The sequence below is a fragment of the Equus caballus genome, chromosome 5, assembly GCF_041296265.1.
Source record: "Equus caballus isolate H_3958 breed thoroughbred chromosome 5, TB-T2T, whole genome shotgun sequence".
Classification (NCBI taxonomy): Eukaryota; Metazoa; Chordata; class Mammalia; order Perissodactyla; family Equidae; genus Equus; species Equus caballus.
Genome location: NC_091688.1, coordinates 56,443,450 through 56,469,683, shown reverse-complemented (window position 1 = coordinate 56,469,683; position 26,234 = coordinate 56,443,450). Strand labels below are relative to the sequence as shown.

Genomic DNA, 26,234 nt, shown 5'->3' with positions numbered 1-26,234 from the left:
AACAGTTCTTAAATATTAGTGTTACATACATCCTTAAGGAATTTATAATATATTTTTTACAAAGGCTCATGCCTTCAACTTCTTTAATATATAGGAAGTAAAGCATTATTTATTATTCACACTATAAACATCTTTTAATGCAGTTACTTACAACCTGAAATTAGGAACATTTGTTTTAAATGGAACGATTGCGTATTAATTTAAGGATTAAATCAAGAATAAGTAAATCACTTAGGAAACAGCAGCAACACAGTTGAAAGAATGTAGAGCTCAAATATCTTAATCTAAAATGATCATAAGCTATGTTCAGATGGGACAGGACTTTGTAGTGACTATGTGTGGTAACGGATTTTAATACATAATTTGTTAGGCACCAGATGACTTTTCCAAGTGCTGATTTAAAAACAAATCAAATACAAAATTAAAAGACAAAACCTCAAATAAAGCAAAAATACTAACACATTTAATGGGCTCTTTAACTCACTAGAGGACTACAATATTTGGCACAAGGTAAGAAATGAGATTAGAATGATGGGAATGTTGTCTCTGCAGAAAAGGAACTACATAGTAAGACAGATAATTACATCACCATGATGAACACACAGTTTTATGGCTAGACAGCATAGGGACTACCTTTGGATTTTGTAAAGCTTCAAAAAAAAATCTGTTGTGGTTAGATCCCTGTAAAAATGCAGGGGAACCCACAAGATTTCTTAATTGGCTTTTGGTAAAGTGACATATTATTTTGTGGTTTGTAAGGAAATAGATTCCATTTGGAGAATTTGTTTATTAAAAGTAGGGTAAAGAAATTCTTCAAGATGTCCAGTGAATGGCTCCATTAAGACTGAAGCATACTGAGCAGTTCCACAATCACAGGATTCATAAAAATATTATTCTGTAGGAAACCAAGAGGATTTCTTGGCGAGTCATGCTTTCTTTGGCATCAACTAACAGACTTACTTTCACGGGCTAGTTAACAAAGATAACTGGAATATATATATGTATGTATATAATCTTATATGCATATGTGATTATATGTAAGATTATTATATGATAAATGCTGTTTAAAATGTCAAAGCACTATTTTCTATGTATTAAAAATTATATATGTATATACATGTATATACACACATATACATGTAGACACACACATATATTCCCACCCTTCAGGAACTGAAGGGCATTAAATCAGAACATGTTTATCAACCAGTGAGCACACTGAGGATAGGCAGACACCCTTGGTCATGGGACACTTATCCTTTCTGTTGTGTTTATTTCACCTGGCGCCATTCCACTTGATCCGTAGTAACTTATTGAGAGGCAGATTCCATTTTCCAAGGTGGCAGAAAAAGATCCAAACTTGCTGATAGCTTTATTCTCTGCATCTGATTCTTCTAAAAGACAAAATCCAATCAAGGACATTTCCATTTTATTAAAAAGAAATGTAAGCAAAACTCAGTACAAAGTGGAAATCACCTAAATACGTAAGAACATGGATATGATTAAGTAAATTATGGTATATATGTATATACCAATGAATTATGAAATCATTAAAAAAGCTTGTTTTCAAAGAATACTTAATGAGTAGAAAAATGCTCCTGATAATAAAGTGAGATAGAAACACACTATGAATAGTGGTTACCACCGGAATGGCAGAAATACGGGCAACTATTATCATCTTTAAATATTCCTATATTTCCTAATTTTTTATAATAAACCATATATTTTTATATCAGGTAAAACAAAGAAAAGTAATTTAAAATTTCTGTTTTAAGTTCTTGGGGACATTCAAACTTGTCGAACATTGAGTTCCTATCTTGAGTTTGGAAAATACTGAGACTATAACTAAATTTATTAGCAAGATTTAGTTACTGATATTATCATTAATTTTAGTCCAAAACATTTTACTAATTAACTCATCTCCTTTTGCAGGTATAAACCATGCCACATGGGCAAGAAACAATTAATTTCCCTAGGTGGTGTTGCCCAGAGATGCTAAATGGTATTATCATGAAGTTTCATGGTATACAATCAATGGACATCTACTTGGAGCTCTCGTCTATAAGCAGGTAGAGGCTCTCATGGCCAAATTTAGGATTTTCCTCTTGTCCTTGCAACCTAAGAAATTTGATACCATAGGAAGAACTAAGTGATAGAGCATAGAAAGAAACCCCATCATTTGCTGCAAATACTGGAGAGAAGCTAAACCTTCAGTAGAGATCAATTAATAGGACCTGAGTCCTAGAGACTACACTTGGTACAAACACATAAAACAAAATTCAGGCCAGAATGTACATTGCAAACTCTGCGTTGCTACATAAAGCTAGGCTGGCTAGGGTAGACTCTGTATGACAACTGGAATCAAGAGTTGGGTGCCCAGAAGGGGAAAAATCTAGTAAGCAGCCCACTATAGATGGACTATGTATACAATGTATATACACATTACATTAGGGAAAATGTAAATAAGCAGAATGACAGAACAGGCAGAACACATTAGTTACCGTCTGGAAAAATCACACGTGCTAAGTGCAAAGGATGCACTTGTGATTCTGGCAGGTGGATGGGTTTGACACATTGTTGAAGTATTAACCCCACCACTGCCACAAAGATGCAGCTGCTTACTCATTTCAAGATTTCGTTCTTCCTCTCCTTCATCTTTCTCATCTTCTGAAGAATAATCGTCTTCTTTTTTTTCGTTTCTCACAATTTTCTTAGGATCTTTTAAATGAATTATAAAATTGTGCTTGTCCTTTTTCACTTTCACTTTGATAAAAGTTGGACCTGGGGAAGAATCATAGGATAGAAGATAGGCTGATTATGATGCCCCATTAAACTCCTTGACAAGACGTTATTTAGATAAATAATGCAGCATAGAATTTAAGCCAGGGAATGGAAATCCCTAGAGATGCCGCCATTTTTATAAAAAGATGCCTAAAGGACTAAAGTGATAGTGGATTCCAGGAGTAAAAGGCAGGTGGGTCAGGGAGATGTTTACAGACTTTTTAGTCACATTGCAAATAAATTACAGAAGAGAAAATAAATAGGCTGAGACTAACGTATAGCCATACTCAACTTTATGATTAACCACATGAGATAGTTAATGTGAAAGGTTTTGCAAGGTATGTATATAAAGAATTACATAACTGTTAGTTATAGTAGTTATTATTGTTAGTAGCAACATATAAGAATTTTCATAACAACATATTCTCTCTTCCAGCATTCTGAGTCATTTTTTTGTCTCTTCTCTCAGCTTTTTTCATCTTTTTTTAATCTAGCTTTTTCTTTTCAACTTCGATTGAATTATCATCTCTCAAAATTGGTAGGATCAGAATGAAAATACTGTATTTACTATGAACCATCTGAAACTTATATACATTGTATGCATATGAAAATTTTGGTAAGAGCAAGGAATAGTTATTGAAAATAGAACAAAGCATTACAAAACTTGAGTCCAGTGTTTTTCTCAGTTATGTGATTCTGAGCCCCATTTTAAACTACTACCAATTGTAACCCATGCCCAGGGATCATCTTCAAAATATTAAATATTAAACATGATAGTATAAGTAAATGTACATACCTATACACTAATAAAAATCCCTTTCATGTTTTAAATAAATAAACCCTGTATAATAAAACAGTCTGTCATTTGCCATAAGTTTTACTACAAACCATTCTTTAAATAATGTGAATAACTTGCTGGCCTTTTTATTTTAAAAATCATTGGGTGATTGTTGTTTGATGTGGCAAATACTATCTAATGATGCTTCCACTTTAGCTGTGATTTCACATATGGACCAGCATCTAATTCTTGTAATGATTTCCTCATTAAATTGATAGTCATTAGATGGCAGAGAAAGAAAGAAGGAGAGAGAGAGAGACAGAAAGAAAGAAACAAACAAAGGAAGAAAGAAATTGAGAGAGAGAGGGAGGGAGAGGACAGGAGGTGAGAGGGGTGCACTGGGGTCACAGGTGGAGTGTGGGGACAGAAGGAGCCCATGCTGTCCCTTGCTGGGGTGCACAATCTTGTGGATATTAAACAGGGTCCCGCTCACATTCCCTCCACAATAACCTCTTCACTGCTCTTGGGGACCACTGCTCCCTACCAGACCGCAAGCTGTCAAATAAAGCCCAGGTCCTCAAACCCACCTAAGGGATCTTTAAGGCACCATGAAAAGATAAGCCCTCCGAGATGTTCCTGATAGGTTCTCTAGAGCCCAGGTCTGCTCTTCCCTTGGGAAGGCTTAAGCACTTCCTTTAGGGTTTTTCCAGACTAGGTCCTCTTCAGCTCATTTGCAAGACCTCTCTCCTATTAAAGACTTCTGAAGCCAGAGGCAATTTCTCTATAGCTAAAATCACTCGGTATCAGCAGCAGGCCCCCAAGCTCTGTCCTTCAGAGCCCAAACCAGAAATTTGCTCTAAACTCAGAGTAAATACTTGGTTTCTGAGATATCACCATGTGTTGTAATTAATATTACTAATTAGCTATTTGCTTATTGCAGTTTCTACTAACTTTCCAATCATATAGAAATATTTTAATATTTTAATTCTGGAATGTTCATATTAGTGCGTCTCAGCTAACCTCTCAGCTGGCCCGGGCCTTGCAGAGTCAGCTATAATAGAAAAATGTGAAGTCTGAAAATGCTGAACGTGGCACATAAATGCATTGCAGTGGACACATTACCACTCTCACCTACCACACTCAAGAGTACAGTGCCCTGAGGTGACCTGAAATGGGTTAATATCTTTCAAACCATTAATCAGCTGCTTTCAAAACGTACCTTTTTCAAATGTTGTCTTTTCTACTTCAATCTGCCCTCCATCTGAAGGATACAGATAACAATTTGTTCCCGAGATTTGGATGGGTATATCTCCCATATTGTATCCGCGAAACTAGAAGAGAAAGCATCATGCTTTGAGTGTGGAACTGCAATTGACAAAAATCAACTCATCAGTGTGCGCCAAATGAAGTTGCTATAAGCTTAATTTCTGCTAAATGATTTGTCTGTCACTTTGTAGACTCAGAGGCCGGTGTCCATATTATCTTTAGCAACTTCTGTGGTATTAACAATGACAGGCAGAATTAAAGGAGGGCCACGATTTTAAATTCCGTTCACTGGAGCATCGTCATAACCTGGTGCAAATCAAATCACTGTACTGTTGCCAAGGCAGTGTGAGAAGAAATCAATTTCTCCTTCCTTGGCTGTTAATTTTCTGTTTAAAGTGAACTGATATATTGAGGAGTATGGACACTTTACATTTTAGGGGGTCATACGTTAAAGCCATTTTTTTACTAAGTGTTGCTAATAGAGTTCCAGGTGATTCTGATACTGCTCTAAAGCTTGAGAACAACTGACTTAGAGCAGTAGCCAGAAAGGAAAAGGACTGTTACATTTCTTTCCATTTTTTTTTCCATTAAGTTTCCCTGGTAAAACTGGGTGAGGGAGAGATTGACAGAGAAGCTTTTACAAAAGCATACAAGCAAGAAACTTGGGTGCCTACAGAGAGGCAATGGAGTGTATTCAGAAAGCCCTGTCATCTGAGACAGATAAAGCCATTCTGTCTCCACACTGACCTATTACAGTGGCTTAGTTACATAAACCTAAATAAATGCTTTTGTGTCAAATTTCCGTCTTTACTGCCTTTAGTAACCCAGCTTCGCTGCATTCAAGGAAAACTGGCCTGAGGCTGTTCCTATCTTGGTGACTGACTACAAAGAAGGTCCAAGGTATTAGAGGGTGGAATACAGGTCTGAGACCGTCTATGCTAGAAGAAATCCCAAGTCCTTCTGTGGTCGCAGTGAAGACTGGGAACCTTATGTTTCCACAGAAGTTGTGTTTTTCTCAAAACAATTAGGAATGACTCAAAGAAGCTTTTTAGAAAATTGATGTTACCGGGTAAACTATCTCAGGTTCTGGCTGTTGAAGGGGCTCCTCTGTTACGTCTGAGATCTTGATTTGCTCTTCTTTAGCTTTATCCTTGAAAAAAGATTTTTTCTTCAAAACCCTGCTATCTTCTCTCTCTACCTTTTCCTTGCCTTTCTTTTTACCAATGTCCTTACTCTTCTTCTCTGCTTTTTTTTCTTCCTTTAAGCGTTCCTCTTCTGCTAATCGATCTTGCTCTTCTTTCCATGCCTGCAAACATGTTAAAAAAACTTAACAGGATTTTGAAACAAATTAGATTCCATTCAGGTTCATTTTGGAGACTAGTTAACATGATATTTGTAAGTGTATCTGACAAATCAAAATCCTGAGCCAGAAACCTTGGAGTCATCCTTGATTTTCTCTTTGTCTCACCCAACTTCTGCGTACTAAATCCTGCCAGTTCTCTTCAGAGATCTCTCTTCACTTCAGTGTCCTCTCTCATCCTCCGGTAAGTCTTTTTATCCTTAGCCTGAACTACTGCGTTAGCCTCTAGGCTGGTCTCCCTGTCTCCTATACTTTCCCACACAAGTCCAACCCCCAAGTTAGGTCCTAAACATGGTTAGTCAGAAACATGGTTGACTAGATGTTTCCTGGCATAAAATATTTCAGAAATTATGAATAAAATATAAAAATCCTCATTGTAATGCATAGCAGGGCTGGCAGCAAAGTAAAGGATCTGAGAAAGCACTAATCCTGTGTGGCAGGTGGGCACTGAGGGCAGCAATTTCCCAGGGGCATCTGCCTATCCCTGGCCCCCTAAGACTTGGCTTTTGATGGCTTATGGGGACTAGAGACATAACCTGGGAGATCAGACCAGACACCTCTGAACAGAGCAAGTATTTTAAAAAATGACACCTTCATTGCGTGAACTAGAAAAAAGTCTTGCCCCATAGAGAAAGATCATGAATTCTAGCCTGCTTCCTTGTCCTCAGTTAAAGGGAGGGTGGGAGTAGAAAAGCAACCCCTGAGAACTCCTAACCTAACAAGCCTGTCCTCATACAGATTTGTGGCCAAAGTGAACATTACCTTAAAACTTTATTCTGAAAAGATTGTGGGTTGATATAAGCTCACAAATAAAAATTACAAAACATGAGAAATAAGCCAAAAGCAAAAACCTGAAGAAGAAAAAACTGTGAAATTTTATCTGCAAAGATTGCAGATATTGGAATTATCAGATACAGAATATAAAATAAGTAGTTTAATATGCTTAGATAAAGAAAAGGAGGCATCAAAAGTATAAGAATCAAGAGAGCATCAAAAATAAGGTGAGTTTGAAAGCCCTCTTCGAAATGGAATAGGAATTTTGAAAAGGCAGTATTTGAACAGATAACGGCTGAGACATTTCCAGAGTTGAAGAGAGACACTAATCCTAACATTCAGGAAGGCCAATGAATCAAAAGCAGGAAATAACAGTGGTATGCTGGACCTGGTTCATATTGGCTTGAAAGACTTTATGCTTCAATTTTCAGGAATTTTGGGATCCAGTTGTTAATAATGCATTAAGTAATATTATTTAATAATAATTAAATAACATATTAAAAACAAATGCAATAAATACTCAAAACTTACCACCTTCCTAATTATTTTGTTATATTTCACTATTATCTATACTGGTGAGGTTATTCATGTCAATTGTATCTGTATCATAGAAATACAATATAATGGTGTGCTACTGTATATTGCTTCCAACTCCATATTCAGTGATGTCATCTCGGTAGCTTGAAACCAGCCATGATAGGCATATTTACACTACAGACACCAGCAGATGCTACAAATCAGGGATTGATTGACTGTTGATTATCTAGACTTAAGCGATGGAGAGAATGTTAATACTGCAGATTAAACTTAAAAGTGTGTCACATCTGGAGCTGTGACATTGCAACTAGCACAAAAAATTAAGGAAATATTCTTCCAGTATTCAAAAACTATTGTCTGATTCAGCGAAGTTGCTCCTGTCATTGATGAATGAGTGAGACATATCCCTTTGTTGTTAATTTTTGCCTTACCTGATCATGTCAATGAAAATATCAGTCAACATTATATTAGAACTATACTTGTTTGTCAGTTGTAACCATAGGTTGGCTAAGGATACAAGAGATTAGTAAAAATCAGTGAAAGCATTCTGTGAGAATCCATTGGCTAAATGGAATTCACGATAAAGAGTATTATATATTTTATTATTTGTAAATTGTGTGCTATACATACTATATATCAGTAAAATGTAGATTACACTTACGCATGTGTGTACATATATATGTAGATACATATATTTTTTTCCCCAGAGAGCTATTGCTAAACATTTACCAGCATGCCATTGAATGTTTTCAAAGCTGCTAGAGAGAAAAGATAAACTATCTATAAAGAAAGAACACATTAGATTGACAATCAATTTATTAACAACTACAATGTCAGCCAGGAAAATGTGGAACAGTATCTTGAGAGTAGTAAGAGGATATAAAAAAGTCAACCAAAAATTTTATAAGTGAAAACTATGTTTAATGAATAAGAGTAAAACAAAACCATTTTTCAGATAAGTAAAAACTGAGGTTTAATAGCAACAAACCCTCACTAAAGGAAGTTCTAAAGAAAACACTCCCAAAATATAAGATGTGGGAAGAAATGCTCAATAAAACAAATGGTAAGCATGGGCTAAATCTAAATAAATTGACTATATAAAACAATGACAATATTAATGTCTAATTTGTGGGAACAAGAAAAATCAAGATAAAACTTAAACATAAGTTGTGAGAGGAGAAGCAAATTTTAAACAACTTAATAGTTCCTTGTATTGTTCTGAAAGAAAGTAAAGATATATAATTAAGTTTAGACTTCATTAAATTATATATACAAGTTGAATTTCTGGAGCAACCACTAGTGGAATAGAAATAGAGTGTATACATTTTACACTTTTCCTATCAAGGGCCAGATAATAAATATTTTAGGCTTTTTGGGTCAAGAGACAAAATTAAGGATATTATATAGGTACTTATGTAACAAGTGATAAAAGTAATTTCTGCAAATATTTTATTGACAAATCATTAAATACAATTTTTTTTGGTAATACAGTTCTACTAATAAGAAAATAGAATTCTGTTTGGGGGGAGGATGACATTTCACTTAATTAGAGTTAAAATTAGTGTTCCTTATCATTAAATTGCCAGCAAGGGAAAAGAGAAAATAAACTCAATATGAAAGAAAGGAAGAAAAAAAAGGATCACAGAACAGGCAGGAAAATAGAAAATACAAAATAGATTGATTGAAGAAATTCCAAATATGCAATTAATCAGAATAGATATAAATGGATTCAACTATCCCGCTAAAAGAGAGATACTCAGATGTGATTTTTTTAAAAATCTAGTTTATAGTCCCTGTTTACAAGAGACACACTTAAAATATAAAGGCACAGAAATGTGAAAATAGTGAAAGGGAATTTGCCAGTCAAATGTTATCTGAAAGAAAGCTCTTATCACTTTATTTTTCTTTATTGATTTTAGAATCAGCTTTCCAAGGTTCATAAAAAACACTGTTGGGATTTTGATAGGAATTACAGTGAGTTTATAGTATATTTCATTTCCTAAATTGAATCCTCTCATCCATGATCATGGTATATTTTCCCACTTATTTAGGTGTTTAATATCCTTCAATAACATTTTGCAATTTTCTGCATAAAGACTTTGCACATATTTTATTAATTTATTTTTCTTGGCACCTTATAGTTTTCGTTGATCTTGTGAATGACATTTGTTTTCTATTACATTTTCTAATTGGTTACTGCTGGTGAATTAGAACTCCAGTGATTTTTTTCTCTGTTGATCCTGTTTACAGCAACTTTGCCAACGTAACCTTAACACTGACACTTGTTAATAACAACATGAAAGTCTACAGACTGATTTCAGTCATCAGAGATGTAGACATTCTAGATAAAATGCCATCAAATCAAACTCAGTTGTTTATTAAAATAACATCATAAAGAAGTCCTATAATTTTTTGTCTATAATGTAAGTAAATGAGCGTATTAAAAATGAAAACTCTGAGGTTCTACTCCCAAAGATGCAGTTAGGACGGAGTGAAGTCATCTGTATTTTAAGTCTCTCCTCCCTGCAGAGACCCCTAGGCAATTATGACATACGTGGTTATGTGGGATGAGGACTAAACTACAGGAAATGCTGAAGAGGAGTTTGTTTTAAAAATGCAAATGTTATTCATATTATTAAATCAATCTCCATAATTCAACATATCAACAAAATAAAGGAGGAAAACTAATAGATATTAGTTTCTTTTCTTTCTTTTTTTTTTTAAAGATTGGCACCTGAGCTAAGATCTGTTGCCAATCTTTTTTCTTCTTCTCTTCTCCTCCCCAAAGCCCCTCAGTACATAGTTGTATATTCTCATTGCAGGTCCTTCGAGTTCCACTGTGTGGGATGCCGCCTCAGCATGGCTGATGAATGGTGCCATGTCGGTGCCCAGGATCCAAAGCGGTGAAACCCTGGGCCGCTGAAGTGGAGCAGGCGAAGTTAACCACTTGGCCACAGGGCCAGTCCCAGATACATTTCAATACCAATAGACATTAAAAAAATTTTAATAAAATTAAGCAGCAATTAACAATAAACTTAAAGATTTGCCACGTAATTATCTTTACTGTTAAGACCAAGAAGACAGGGAAGCTCATCAATATTAGCCAACATTGTTTTGAGGTTTATTGCATGCTGATGGGTGTGGGGAAGTCAGTTCTTGCCTACCCAATATTTAAGCTTACAGCAAAGCTACTGTAATTAGAGGCTGGCCCTGTGGCTGAGTGGTTAAGTTCATGTGCTCTGCTTTGGTGGCCCAGGGTTTCTCAAGTTTGGATTCTGGGCACAGACCTAGCACCATTTGTCAAGCCGTGCTGAGGTGGCGTCCCACATAGCACAACTAGAAGGACCTACAACTAGGATATACAACTATGTACTGGGGGGCTTTGGGGGGAAAGAAAAAAAAAGAGGAAGATTGGCAATAGCTGTTAGCTCAGGGCCAATCTTTCTCATCAAAAAAAAAAAAAGCTACTGTAATTATAAAATAGCATGGTACTAGCAAAGTGAATAATTAGGTAGGTGACTGAAACAGAATACAGCATTCAAACACGGATTCAAAAAATGAATGGGGGTGCTGGCTGGGTGGCGTGGTGGTGAAGTTCACATACTCCACTTGGACAGCCTGGGCTTCACCGGTTCAGATCCCAGGCACGGGCCTACACATTGCTAATCAAGCCATGCTGTGGTGGCATCCCACATACAAAACAGAGGAAGATTGGCACAGATGTGAGCTAAGCGACAATCTTCCTCAAGCAAAAAGAGGAAGATTGGCAACAGATGTTAGCTCAGAGCTAATCTTCTTTACCAAAAAAAAAAGAATGGGTACCTGATAGATGTGATGTAGTCAATGTCCCAACTCTGTGTGTGTGTGGGGTGATTAATGTTACATTTAATTAAATGTTATTAGTAAAATGACAGTTTATCTGGGCAAAGAAAAAGTAAGAACCTTACATTAGATTATAAAAAATGCATTTTAGGTAGATTAAATATCTAAATATAAAAAGTGTATCTATGAAAAATTCTAAGGGAGTGCAGGAAAATTACTGTATAACCTCAGGGTGGAATCAACCTGATGGAACCAAAAACACAGAAGCATTGAAACCATAAAGAGAATGACAGATTTTTTTAAACTTTTTCTTTTTGATAGGCTATAACACATACAAAAAGAGCACAAATCTTAAGTGAATAACTGAATGAACTACCACCAAGTAAACACTCCTGTAACCACCACTAGGTCAGGAACTCAGCTCTCTGCAGCTCCCCAGAAGGTCTCCTCAAGCATCTTTCCAATCACTACCCACTGCTACTGCCCCAAAGGCAACCAGTGTCCTAATCTGTAATATTTTAGTTTAGCTTTGCCTGTTTTTAAACTTTACATAAACGAAACTTTACGAAACTTCAAACTTTACGCAAACAAAATTATACATAATGCATATATTCTTTTGACTCTCTCTTCTTTTGCTTAACATGACGTTTGTGAGATCCATGCATATATCTGTATGTAGCTATAGGTCATTCATTTCCAGATTTGCATAGTATCTCATCACATGACTAAATCATAATAGGCACTCTACTGATGAATATTTGAATTGTTCCTGGTTTGGAAGGATTAAAAATAATGCTGCAAAAACAATTCTGTCCATGTGTCTTGGTGCACACATGCATGCATTTCTATTATATACTTAGGAGTGGAATTGTTAGATAAACAGAAACTGTATGCTTATCTTTGTAGACACGTCCAGTTTTCCAAAGTGGAAGTGCCAACTTATATGTCAACCAGCAGTGTACGAGAATTCACCTTCTTACCAAAATTTGGCATTGTGTCTTTTAAATTTTGGCCCAAAATAATTGATTTGACTACATAAAAGGTAAATATTTCTGAATAAATAGAAACATAAATGATAATTACTAATAAGGAAATTATTTAATAAATTATGGTACATCCAAATTAAAGACTGATATATTGCTACAAAAATAAGTCAGATCTCTAGATATTGTCTGGAAGTGATATTCATGATATATAGCTAAGAGAAAAAAGCATGTGGCACAGTAAAAAAAGCGTACCAAATCTAAACCAAAACCAAACAAAGGAAAACCCTCTTTATATTTGTACATGAATGCTTGTATGAGCATAGAACATACCAAATTGTTCGTATTTCTTATTTCAAAGACTTAGGAGAACCAGGGTAATTCTGATTGATTATAAAAGCATATATTACTTTTGTAATTAAAAATTCCAATTAAAATATGCAAACAAAAATAACCACCTGCAGCAGAAACAGAGGGTATACCAGGTACGGACAAGGTACTGCCCTGGATTTGGGCTATATAAAAATGAATGACACAGCTTCCCTTAATGGCTTATCATCTGGTGGAAGAGACATCTTCATGGAGAGATTGTCCTTTCATTGCAAATTCAATTATTTCTGAGAGTTTAACAAAATGATTATTTTCTGTTATACCACACAAGTTCCCCGTCACAAAATAATTTTGAATTTGTGATTACTCAATGTTATTTGCCTTTCTTTGGATTACCTTGAGAGAGCCTTCTAAAATGAAAGGAATCTTTTCCTTCTCTTTCTCTTTTTCTTTTTCTTGATCTATTAACTCTGTTTTGCTCATTCCTTTGTTACCTATAACCAGAGAAAATGAAACTTCTTAGTAACTCCCTAAAATAAAGTTTCATAGAAGGACCAAACTTCTGGGCTGTAGGGGATCTCAAAGGTTATGAAGTTCAACTCCCCATTTATTGATCTTTGAATTTTTTCTTGCCTTCTCCAAGGTGGACACCTGAAGTAGAACTGAGCTCCTTCAGGGATGAGGAGCTCACTGGTGGTGGAGGCATTCTGTTCTCAGCGTGTGGAGACTTTGAAGCCCTTATTGAACTGGATTCTCTTCCTAGAGCTTTAACCTAATTACTCCTAGTTCAACCCCTTATGACTGCACAGAAAAAAAATCCATCTTTTCCTTCTATATCAAAGACTTCCTTTTGCCATTGTAGTCATTCAGTTTTGAAGATTTACATCTTTTCTGACACGAGAGGCCTCAAACAGAATGCAACACCTACCAGTGTATTCCAATCCCAAACTGACCATTTTCTGGATTTCCATAGGCACCTAGATAGTTATTAAGCTTTTGGTTCTGTTCAGAAGCAGAAAGAAAAGGCAGGTTAACCTACAATTTTTCCTGCTAATAGGCAAGTATGGCCCTAGGCACAATTGTGAGGGGGCGGCCCTCCCTCTCCTTCTCATACAGCCCCATCCATTATTCCAGGTACTTAGTGCTGTCCTGTTGCATTCCCACCACGAGGAAGGCCACGCTGATGGATGGGTTATATAACCATTTTGGTGGATGGTGAATGATTCATCATCAACTTGGCTTTGTAAGTTTTATTTTAGAATCAAGCCAAGCACTAATTCTTTTGGTAATTGATAGAGGTTACAAAAACCTTGGAAATTATATAGCGTTGCTTCTTTACGAATCACTTTCAACTTTGGCTATCAGAAATAATGAATATTGTCAACATGAAATCCATTCCCTTTGCACAAACCCAGGGGAATATCCTTATTTTCCAGATGAATTACCTCATTGTTTCACTTCTTTATCAACTATCCTTTCTCTTTTTGTCACCCTCTTCTCCTCTCCCCTGAGAGCATCAAAGTCATGGAAATTGACAACAAAACAAAGATGCATTGATCCAACATCCTGTCAGGTCCCTGCCATAGGGCCCCCAAAATCTCTTTTTCCTTTGTTTTTAGATTCCTTCCCTCAGTCTTGGGACTCTTCTGTTGGCCGTCTAAGGAAGATCTTGTCTTTCAGAATCTAAAATTATTCTAAGGGAGACATACTGACTCTGAATTTACCTCATACATTGTCAACAATTCTTAGACAGCTGAAACTTTCACTCCTACTAAAAGAAAGGCATCTGGCATTTCCCTAACATCAAATTTGATCTGCATAACAGATTGTATCTTCCAGATCTGGCAGGAAGTGGGGTCAATATAAGACAAACTTTCCATTATCCCACTCAGGTAAGTTCTTAATCACATGTGGAATGCAGATATTCTATCTATTAAGTGAAGAGTCACAGAAATTTTGTGGGTAACTCTTTTTTAATCCTGAAATAGTCACAGTCTTGATTAAACTAAGAAGTAAGAGAATTTGGGGGAACTTCATGGATAAGTTCAACTGGTTACCTACTTTTAGATTTTTTAACAGAATAAATTTTGCTAGGGGAAGAAATTTTGCCACTAGCAGGAGATTTCACTTCCTGCTCAAGCTTGCTCCTGCTGAGTTCCTCAGCCATTTTAGATTCCTGATATATAGCTTCTTCTTTTATGATCCAGTCTTGAATGGACTGTGCAACAAGTTCCAAATAATTCCTAAAAAAAGCAAAAAAGAGCAGCTGACAATTGAGTTATTATTAGTTAAACAATGCTTAAGATATTGACTATGCAAATGAATTTTTCAAAAATGAATTGATCCTAAATTGTCCATTTAAATAGGCCCTAAATTGCCTATTATAAATGTAATAGACTCAGATATATCCTAGAGGCATTTTGTACAAAGTAGTCAAATACGTATATCCAGGGAACATATGAAAAATGCCAGACTTCATTCACAATTAAAGACAAGTAAATTTAAAAATAAGATATTTCCACCCAAGTTAATGATTAAAAAGTTGGATAATACCAAGAGTTGACGAAAGTTTGGAGAAACAGTCACTCTCAATATGGTTAGTTGGAGAGTATTATGGTACAATCTCTTTTTAGGGCAATTTTATAACACAATGGAAACTCTAAATTGACTGCCAGATAATTGACTCAGCAGATTAACTGAAACACTCCAGTCTTGCTGTAAAACTTCCTGGTCTTGTGAACAGCCACATCCTACACAGTATGCCCTAAGCCGCTCCCGCACTTATGCTCACAGCAGCAAGTTGTTGCTTACCGGGAGTCAGTCATATTTGTTCCCAAATCCATTCATCCTGTTTATACTGATTATTCTAATTATTTTTAAACTAAATGTTATGTATACTTACAACATATAAATGTCCAAAGAGAGTTGCTTCTGAGGAAATAAGGTGAAATATTTAGGTTTGACAATAAAGATTAGATATCATCAAATCGTGTAAAAATAAGGCTGAAAGTTTTGAAAACATAAAGCTCGATGGGTTCTATACTCAGGTTGCTTCACAGTTTTCTTTAATTCTTGGTCCCTTTTAAAGAATCTAAAAATTGTAGACTATGAAGTACGGGTGCGCAACATCTTCATTTGGAAGGTAAAAGGCATCTCAGACTCAGCGTGTCCCTAAGTGAACTCCTGGTCTTCCAGCCCAAAGTGCCCCATCTTAGCTGAGGGCAAGGCTGCACTCTCAGCTGAACAGGCCAAACACCCTGAAGTTATTATTCTCGACCACTCTTATTTTTTCACACTCTTCTTCCTATCTGTCAGGAATTCCAAATGATTTTTTAAAACATATATTTAAAATACATTCCAAATCTGATCACTTCTCACTTCCTTTACTGCCGTCTCTCTGGTCTAAACTATCACCTCTTGCTAGGATTGCTCCAATAGCCTGCCAAGGGGTCTCCCTATTCTGAGCCTTGACCCCCCGCTGTCATAGTCTATTCTCAACACAGCAACTAGAGAGGTCCTTTTCATTCTTAAATCAGATCCTGTCTGTCTTCTGCTCAGACCCTCTCAATGAATCTCCATTTCAAACAAAACCCAGAATCCTTGCTATTGATCTGTGATGAGGGAATACACACTCACTTATACAGCCAAATCAGCATTCATATGAGAGGAAAAAATAAAGAACATTTCAGCATGCAATGATTCAGGAAGTTTGCCACCCATGGACACTTTCTGAAAGAATTACTCACTAATATTCCAGCTGCATTAAAAAAATAAATCCAAGAAAGAAGACAACATGGTATATAAGTAAAAGGGTTGAGGAAAAAAACAGTAAAACTTATAATTAAATGTAAATAAGTATACTATTTATTTGTAATTAAAAAATATTACTTTATAATTGGAAACAAATTTCTAGACAGTTTCAAAACGGGAGGTAGGAGATTTGTAGGGAGTAAGCGAAAATATGTTAAAAACTTTAAGATTTTCTGCAAAATGATATTAAGACTCATTACCTCCAGTTATGACATAAAAAATGTTTAAATATGTGGCTTAAAAAGATAGGTATAATCTCTAGAAGAATATAAATAGAATGTATAATTTTTAAAAAATCACACGCTAAGAATAAACTAAGAAAATTCAATCAAACAAAAGGAAGGAAAGGGATTAATCTTAATCCCTTTTAATAGAACTAGGTCTATAAAATTAAAAGGTAAGAATGAGGTCAAACATAGTATTAATAAAATAAAAATGAATAGATTAAATTTCTGTAAAATTTAAAGATCTTTAATATTGTTAATAATTATTATTAAAACCTTTAAAAAGACAGAGGATCTCAGAATGGCTGAAAAAATTCAAGTTGATATTTAAAAGAGATGTATCCACAAATCAAAATGACGCAGAAAAATAAGAGGTGACAGACGGCTGACTAGGAAGCCAGAAGTCTGGCTCCTTGAAGACTTTTGTGAGTAGCTGCGCTAACCCTGCACCACTGCGCCACCCCAGATTTCTTACTCCAGGAGAAGAATAATCCCTTTACTCGTTTAACCCTTGTAGTCTGTCTTCCATTAATATAGTAAAACGCAATTTCTAGCTGACATGTAAAATGATTGAGAAAGTTGTATCAGTAAATTCTTATACAAAAGAGATTTCCAACAATATTAATAGCAAACATGGTTAAATTCAAGGTGAAAAGCATTAAAGGGAACACACAGGGACGTTTTATCATGTTGATAAAAGTTACAATCCATTAGGAAGGATGCCTCTAAAAATACAGATTCAAAACTAAATTTATACAAACACACATACACAGTACACACGCCAAACTAACAGAAAGGAGAAGTAGACAGAGCTATAATCATACAGACAGACATTAATACGTCTCAGAAGTGAGCATTTATCACGAGAATACTCTGTTCAATTTTATTCCAATAGACTGGAAAATCTAGATGTCACGCATGATCCCCTAAAAAAATAGAAATTACCAAAACTAACTGAAGACGAAATAGAAAAGCTGAATAGAGTACTAACTTTAGAAGAACTGAAAAGGTTGTAGGCAATCCATTCCTCATCCTTTCACACTGCCATTCCTCCCAGTGGGCCCTGCTCTTCAGCCCCTAGGAAGCCACTAGCTCTAAATGGTTTTCCACGTGAAGCATTCTTACCCTTTGCAAAATAGACAATGCGCTATATTATGTAAGCTACAGTACGTGTGAGTAAATGGTTAGCAACAGGGCCTTGGAAAATAACCTTGTAGTCCAACTTCTGACTGTACTGTTTTTTTTGGAAGCTACAGAGTTAAGATAAACGTGGACTGTTCTGACTGCCTTGTGTGCTGTGGAACCCCAGCTCTGTGGGCTTGCTCCTTAATAAGGCAGTTGAGAGTTGGCATGTAGGTCTTGGTGGGAAACTGAGGCTGTGGCTTCTCTGCGTGAAGCGGAGCCACACAGTATCTGGTGCTCATCTTTGGCAGCCATACGCAACCAGTGTTGGTGAGGGAAGCAAAAGACACTGTGTACTGGGGTATCTGCTGAGCCTCCTGATACGGTAAAGATGCTGGTCGTGCTGTATTTCCTGCCCTGTATTCTTTCATAAAGCTAGGTAAACACAGAACTGGATTAAAGCCTACTGCGTTGTGTGAGTCTGGTTGTTAATTTGAACCCACAACCACCTTATGTTGGAGAATCAGGTCATAAAAATAATACATAATTGCCAATGTATTCTAAGAGGTTAGCATAACATTGATGCACATCTAAGTGATATAGTTTTGCATACTTGGGAGAATATTACAAAAATCACTGAGAAGTAAATTATGGAACAAGTCATCAAATAGATTACTGAGAGAAAAAGTTGTATAGGTAGAAGTAATTTATCTATTTTAATAAATTATAAAATCTAGGTAATAAATCAATATGCAAGTTTTTATTACTTAATCTGTATTAATCTGAAGCAAAGTGTAGCTAACATTTTTACTTGGATGAGGCATGGGAAAAGGCATGGTTGCCCTTTGGTGAATGTAGGGGTGTACATAACAAACCCTGGGGTTTGGCTTTTTAAAGTACTTTCTAGTTTTTGTTTCTATTATCAACGGTATTGTTTCCTTTTTAAAATTTCTTGTGGTTCACAAAAATGAAATTTAAAAAATATGATCTCCAGTAATTTATCCCATTGTTCCATAATTCTTCTATAGATTCCTTTGAGATTTTCCTGTGTGGATAACAACCTCAACTGTTAATAATGACATTTCCTTCTAGTCTTTTCCATTGTTAGACTTTTAAGTTACTTTGGTGTGTGTTGTGAGGAAGATTGGCCCTGAGCTAACATCTATTGCAAATCTTCTTTTTGCTGGAGGAAAATGGTCACTGAGCTAACATCTGTGCCAATCTTCCTCTGTTTTGTATGTGGGATGCCTCCATAGCATGGCTTTTTGAATGGTGTGTAGGTCCACGCCTGGGATCCAAACCCGAGAACCCTGGGCCGCTGAAGTGGAGCGTGCAAACTTAACTGCTATGACACTGGGCTGGCCCCTACTTTTAAGTTACCTTTATTAATATATTGTACTGATTTAGGGCTTCATTAAATGTTGATTAGAGTTGGTGACAGTGGCCATTTCTGTCTTTTTTCTGATTTCACAGAGCACAGTCGTAACACTTCCTATTAATAATGATGTTTACATCTTAACAGCTTCAAAGGCATCCAGAAGACAATGGGATAATTTTCTTCAATGTGTTGAGAAGAATTTAGTGTGAGTCAAGAACTATATCCTGAGTAAAAATATCTTTCATGAACAAGATTAAAATGCAGACATTTTCAAGAAACAAAATTGATTTTATCACTAAAGATCCTCGTTATAGGAACTTCTAAAGCCCTTACCTCAGAAAGAAGGAAAATAAAACAGTAAGCATATGTTAATTTATACAAACACCAGCTGTAAAAGCAAATAATAATACTGTCTAATTTGTGAGGTTAAAAACATCAAAATAAAACTAAAGCCTTAGACTACAATAATACAAAATGTGGAATAAGGACATCTTAAATAAAAGCATTGTATTATACTATTTGGGAGGAAAGTAAAGTCACTGACTTTGGACCTTGCTAATCTTTGGACCTTGTTAGAAATATTGGAATTTCTAAAGGATGAGTTAAAAGATGTAGTATATAACTGTCATTCTAGTTGAAGTAAAAAAATGAAATTAATCTGAACAAGATAAAAGAATGAAAACTAAAGCAATTGAAAAAATAAAAATAAAATAATAAAATAAAAAGAAAATAAAAAGAAAAAAATAAAAATAAAAAGACAAAATTAAATGGCTGAAATTAATCAAAATATATGAACTAGATTCTCAAGTAAGGCAAATTTAGTTTTTGCTTTTGTTTCTGTTTTTTTGCCTAGGAAGATTAACCTGAGCTAACATTGATTGCCAACATGAGCCACCGCCATAGCAAAAGATGAATTGTGTAGGTCCGCACCCAGGGGCTGAACCCAGGTCACCAAAGCAGAGTGCACGGAACTTAGCCACTGCACCGCTGGGGTTGGCCCCTATATCCAGTTTCTGTAATGAGTAAATGGATAGGAAAGGATACAACAGACAAAATATTAAAGAAAAAGGCTTATATAATTTATCACAATCAGATAAAATACATGTGATAAAATCTGTGTAGACATATCAGACAAAATAAACTTGACAACCAAAAGCAATCCTAGCGATAAAGAGAGACATTGCATAATGATAAAAGCTTAGTCAGGAAGACATAGCAATTTTGTTTTTGTATTTGTTTAATACCAAAACCTCAACATGTATGAAGCCAAAAATTGATAAAATTATAGGGAGAAATTGACAAATTTACCATCACATAGTGAGCTTTTAAAAATCTTTTTTCTCATTAATTGATTGACCAAGTTTTCAAAAATCAGAAAGAGTGTGGAAGATTTTAAAAAAGTACAACCCTGCACTCAAAAACTGGAGAATATGCTGTCTTATCATGCAAACTTGGAGCATTTACAAAAACTGACCACATATTAAACAATAATGCAGATCTCAACAAATTTCATAGCATCAGTATTCTATAGAGCATGTTATCTGGCCACTATTATCTATAAACTGTAACAAAATGTAACTCACCAAATATTTAAAATTAAAATTCTCATTTCTATGTAATCCCTGGGCAAAATAAGAAAGCATGATGGAAATTAGAAATGAAAGATAAGAAAAATACTATCAACCATATACTTTATGGTGCTGCTCAGGTAGTACTTAGAAAGAGATTTTACTGTAAATGCTTATGAAGCAACAAATAAACAAAAAACAACTCAAAATCCTGAGATAAGCTTCTAATTTAAGAAGTTAGATAAAGAAGATCAAAACAATCCAAAGGAATTAAAAGAGAGGAAATAATAAAGATGCCAAAATAAATGAAATAAAAAGGAGAAAGGATCAAAAGCAAAAAATTGATTTTTAAAAATATTAACAAAATTGGTAAACTTTTGGCAAGATTGATCTAGAAAAATATAGAGAAATCACAGATTTAAAATATCAGGAATTAAAAGGACTACAGATGTAGACGTGACACATTAAAAAGCAAGAGACTATTGCAATCGACTCTATGCCAGTAACTTTGAAAACAGGCGAAACGGCCAAATTCCTAGAAAAACATAAATTATCAAACCTACTTCAAAAATAAATAGAAAATCCAAAGAGTCTAATAACCATGACAGAAACCGAATCAATAATTAAACATCTTCCCAGGTCCAGATGTTTTTATCTGTAAGTTTTCCCAAATGCCAAAGGAACATATATCTTACTCTTGCACAAACTCTTTCAGAAAATCAAAAAATAGAAAAGAAGAGGAGAACATTCCCCAGTTAATTTATGAGGCTAATATAATCTCAATACCAAAGCCAGAAAAGAACACTTAAAGAAGGGAAAATTACAGCTGACTCCTGCCCATGAATACAGATGCAAATATTCTAAACATTATATTAGCAAACCAAATACAGCAATTTATGAAAAAGATAACATAATGGACAAATTGGATTTTCACAAGAATGCAAAGTTGAACACTAGAATATCTGTTAATAAAATTTAGCAGTTTAGTAGATTAAAGGAAAAAATATGAACAACCACATTGGTGCAGAAAAATCGTTTGATACAATTTAACAGTCATTCGTGATTAAGAACTCATAGCAAACTAGTAACAGGAGGAACTCTTTCAACCTAGAGTATCCACATAAATCCTACTGCAAAAAAGACCCATTCTTAATAGTTGAATATTCAAAATCTGGAACAAGATAAAGGCGTTCTCTCAAAATTTTATTGGAAGTCCTAGTCAGCAAATAAGACCAGAAAAGAAATTAAAAGTATAATTATTGGCAAGGAGAAATAAAACAAAGAAAAATATTAGCTTAATGTCTTGAGGTGCCTATTATGTGCCTTAATTTAAACAATTATTTTATGACTTTAAAATGTGTGTGTTCTTGTGTGCGTGTGTGTGTGTGTGTGTGCATGCACACAACTTGTTTCCCCGATTATTCTGTATGTCCATTCTCCATATCTCTCTGTATCCTTTAGGACTAAAACAATGCTATACAAATAACAAATACTGAATATACATTAACCAGTATTGAAAAAATAATGAAATGTCCTCGTTATTAACGTGAAGAAAGAGCAAAGTATTAAGATACCAATGAAATAACTAAGGAGCTGGGAAGGAAAAAAAATCACTGATTCCTAGAGGTCCGTTTGCTGGGAACGTCACCGCATATGTCACCCCAGTTGCCCCACATTTGAGTACTTCCCTACACCAAGTGGGAGTTACCCAAACCAGCATGCAGAATGCCATGTTTTGTAGTTCCTACCTGAAATCTTTCAGAGGCGGTTCTCTTAGAGTCTAAATGAATCAAATGTAGCTTAATAATATCCCTTCTAGACTCAATGGGGCCCGGAATGACATCTGTCTTCTTCAGTGGCGTAGTTCAGCGCCTATCACAGTGCCTGGCTCTCAGCAGATCTTCAACTTGGTGAGCTGAATTGACTCTATAGTACTACACAAATGTTTTCATTGAGTTGAACCACCTAGCTTAGGCTACGGAACTCAAAACTGAGTAACTAAGTAACTAACAAGCTAACTAAAGTAAGCTAGCTAGCTAACTAAACTAAGTTGGTTACCTGAATCCAACATTGGAGTGAAGAGCAACATTCCAATATTCACAATGCAGACGTTGTAAATTCATTGGATTATGAAAGACTAATAGTAAAGAGTTGTCTTGGGTGTGGTAATAAGAATCAATACATCTGTAATGCTGATTGGCTTCTTGAAGAACCTGAAAATCAAAATAACTGCAGTGTTGTATCTTTGTTTTCCCAAGAGAAGGGTCTCCTGCTAAGGCATTTCTCTGCTCCCTCCTTTTCCTCCCCTTATCTCCACACTGTTAGTCAAGGTGAGAGCATAAACAGTAACCATGTTTTGGAGCATTTCAGCAACTCTTATAGAAAAACAAATACTAGGCTCCACGCATAAAGGCATTTACTCAAGTGTTTTTCATTAAGGCTGGGAGGTGATAATGAAGTCCAGCGGTTACTTATTCAACATTTTCCATGCCTTCATACAGATCATCTCATTTTATCATCATTAAAAACATCAGATAAATAGGTATAATTATTTTTCCCATTTCAAAATATTAAAATCTTTGTTTGACAGCATAAAAACAAAGAGAGAGGATAAGAAACTTGTTCAAGAACAGAGTTCACTGAGGTCTGGTGCCAGGGCTCATAGCGGTCTTTCAACTCTAAATGTCCCCATTTCGCACTCCACAGAGTGCCCTCCACTACTCAGGCTGTAGGACAGAGGAACGAGGCAAGTGCTCTTTCTGATACACATTGTTTCTATAGGACTTCTAACTCTGGCCCTTCCCCAAACATTCTACCCTCAGCATGCACTGCAATTACAGCTACCAATAGAGGGGCACAGTGGGCACATTGTTGTCCTGTTTCCTATTTACTGCCAATCAACATAAGCAAATATGTCCATAGGACAATAAATTAGACAGCTGCGGGGTTTTGTTTTTGCTTTCCTTTTCAATATCAATCTGGTGCAGCAGCTTTCAGTTCTCTGCTGTCTGGATGATCTGAAGGCGTGGAATTGCGTATCATGCTGCGAAAGGACCGCTTTACTTTTGCTTTCCATTTGACACTGGGAGCATAACCCAAATAACACATTTACTTCCCCAATCTAGTCCCACGTACGAGTGTCTTTATGGAGCGGCATTTAAACTCTTACATCTGTTCCCTGAAAGCCATTACAGAAAACATACATGTGGTGAAAAGTTTTGCATTTAAAAAGTTTTTTCTACGTAGGGCACTATACATTACTTTTTTTGAAAGGCAAATTCCCTTCAGACTTTAAATCCAAAAAACAAATATGTTTGTTTCTGATGAGCATGTACCCTTCCTTCAGTTCGAGAGCTCTTCAATTTTCATGTTTTCACGTTTACTTTGGCTGCTCGGACACACAGCACCAAGTTTCTCAGAGCTACAGTTGCTTTCAATAGATGTTTGATAAGTTTTCATATAATATCTTTCTCCTTTTTCACTACTTGGTTTTTATTTATTCTTGCATGTTAATATTGTTGGTATCATTATTAGTTAATTATTTCATTAAAAATAAACACCTACTGTGTGTCAGGCACTGTAGGTTCTATGAAAACAAAATTGAACAAGAGAGACAAGATTTTCCTCTAAAATCTGATTAAGACTTTTATAGATCATTCTGGAGTTCAGAGAGGTGTTCTAAGAAGATGAAATTGATGGAACAATGATATGCAGAGAACAGACTGGAGCAGGCAAGAGCAGAAGCAGCTTGATGATTGGGAGGATATTCCAGGAGAACGAGAGGATGGTAGTTGGATTAAAGTAGCAACAGCGGAGATGGTGAAGAGCGTGAGGGCATATTTTGAAGTATACCCCTCAAAACTTGTTGATGGATCAGACATAAGGACAAAGGAAAGGCTGAAATAAAGGATGACCCTTGGTTTTTTGGCGTCACAGTGACATTTGCTGAGATGGATGAGGGAAGAAACATGCTTAGGTGGGAAAATTATGAGCTTCATGTGGGACACTAAATTTGAGATGCCTGTCAGAAATTCAAGTGGAATTTGGAGTTAGCTATACTAGCGTGGAGCTCAAGAGAGAGATAATTTGGAAGATAAAAATCCAGGAGTATATAATAGATGAAATCATTAAAAGATAGTGTTTATAGAGGAGAGAAGATGGTTCAGGGCTTAGCCTTGAGGCACTTCAATATTCAGATGTTGGGCGGAGGAGAAATATTCAACAAAATTCCAGATGGAGCACTGGGGAAGGTACGGTGTCTTGGAAGCCAAGAGTGGAGAGTGTTTCATGGAGAAGTGATCAACTCTGTGTTGCTGTTAAAAGGTCAAGGTAGATGAAGAAAGGTAAGTGTACACTAGATTTGGCAGGACAGTTATCAGTGATCTTGCAAAGTGCAGCTTCATGGAATGGTGAGGACAGAGGCAAATTGAAATAAAGTCTGAGGTGCCTGCCCGGTGGCACAGCAGTTAGGTTCGCACATTTGCTTCTTGGTGGCCCAGTGTTCGCCGGTTCGGATCCTGAGTGCAGACATGGCACCACTTGGCAAAAGCCATGCTGTGGTAGGCATCCCACGAATAATGTAGTGGAAGATGGGCACGGATGTTAGCTCAGGGCCAGTCTTCCTCAGTAAAAGAGGAGGATTGGCAGTAGCTAGCTCAGGGCTAATCTTCCTCAAAAAAAAAAAAAAGTCTGAAATGAGCTTCCAGTTAAAAAGGGAGGATTAAACATATGTGCTCCATAACATCCTACTAAAAGAACAGTAAAATTGTTAGTTTTTAATATCACAAAGTTGAAGGCCACAGGAGAGGAGACAAAGGCAACATTTTAGTAGCTGTTATTGACAACTCCCCCTTGCCCTGACCTCATATAGCACTTCCCATCATAGTTTTAGCGTCTCATTACTAATATGAGCAAAGAAGTAAATATCCTTAGAGATTACTCTCTAATATGAAAAATGGAGACAAAAAAAAAAGAAAACTTAAGGAAAAAGAGACAAGGGAGGGAAAAGATACTAAGACTTCAAAGGACTTTAATAGTCTCATAGAGATAAGAGAAGATACGGTATCTGGGAATGTGAACAGGATGCTATAAAAAGGTAACTTGAAATCGTAAATAGAACTTTAGGAAACTAAAATGTCGGTAACAGAAATAGAAGAATTGGATGAAAGCTGAGCCATATTTCTAGAATAAAAAGACAAAGTGTTGAAACTAGGAGAGAAGAGATAAGTAAATTGGAAGTTCAGTCCAGGAAGTCTAAGATTAGAATAATAGGAGTTTCAAGAAGAAAGAATAGAGAAAACAGAGGAGAGACGATTATCAAAGCAATAATTGTAGAACATTTCCCAAATATAAAGACAGGAATTTCTGGATTGTGCTGGGCTCACCAGTACAATACTAGGAAATAGAACCACACCAAGGCTCGTCAACAGGAAATCCAGAACATTGGAGCAACTTGAAGATCTTGAAATCTTTCAGAGAGAAGAAAAAAACAGACTCAAACA

At 35.8% G+C, this 26,234-nt stretch overlaps 1 protein-coding gene across 4 annotated transcripts in view; it reads right to left on the bottom strand.

Moving 5' to 3' along the window:
* The window catches only part of SPAG17 (sperm associated antigen 17), a 209,669-nt gene that overhangs the window by 82,640 nt on the left and 100,795 nt on the right, over window positions 1-26,234 (bottom strand). For all 4 annotated transcript variants that reach the window (XR_011438724.1, XM_001500885.5, XM_023641329.2 and 1 more), the window contains 7 exons: window positions 22,792-22,946; window positions 14,693-14,874; window positions 13,028-13,125; window positions 5,892-6,131; window positions 4,779-4,890; window positions 2,623-2,781; window positions 1,281-1,394 (listed from right to left, as the gene is read on the bottom strand). Coding sequence is in view for 3 of the 4 variants with exons in the window: in XM_001500885.5 (XP_001500935.1) it covers window positions 1,281-1,394; window positions 2,623-2,781; window positions 4,779-4,890; window positions 5,892-6,131; window positions 13,028-13,125; window positions 14,693-14,874; window positions 22,792-22,946 (1,060 nt within the window). In the remaining variant the exon portion in view is untranslated. The remainder of the gene's footprint in view (window positions 1-1,280; window positions 1,395-2,622; window positions 2,782-4,778; window positions 4,891-5,891; window positions 6,132-13,027; window positions 13,126-14,692; window positions 14,875-22,791; window positions 22,947-26,234) is intronic.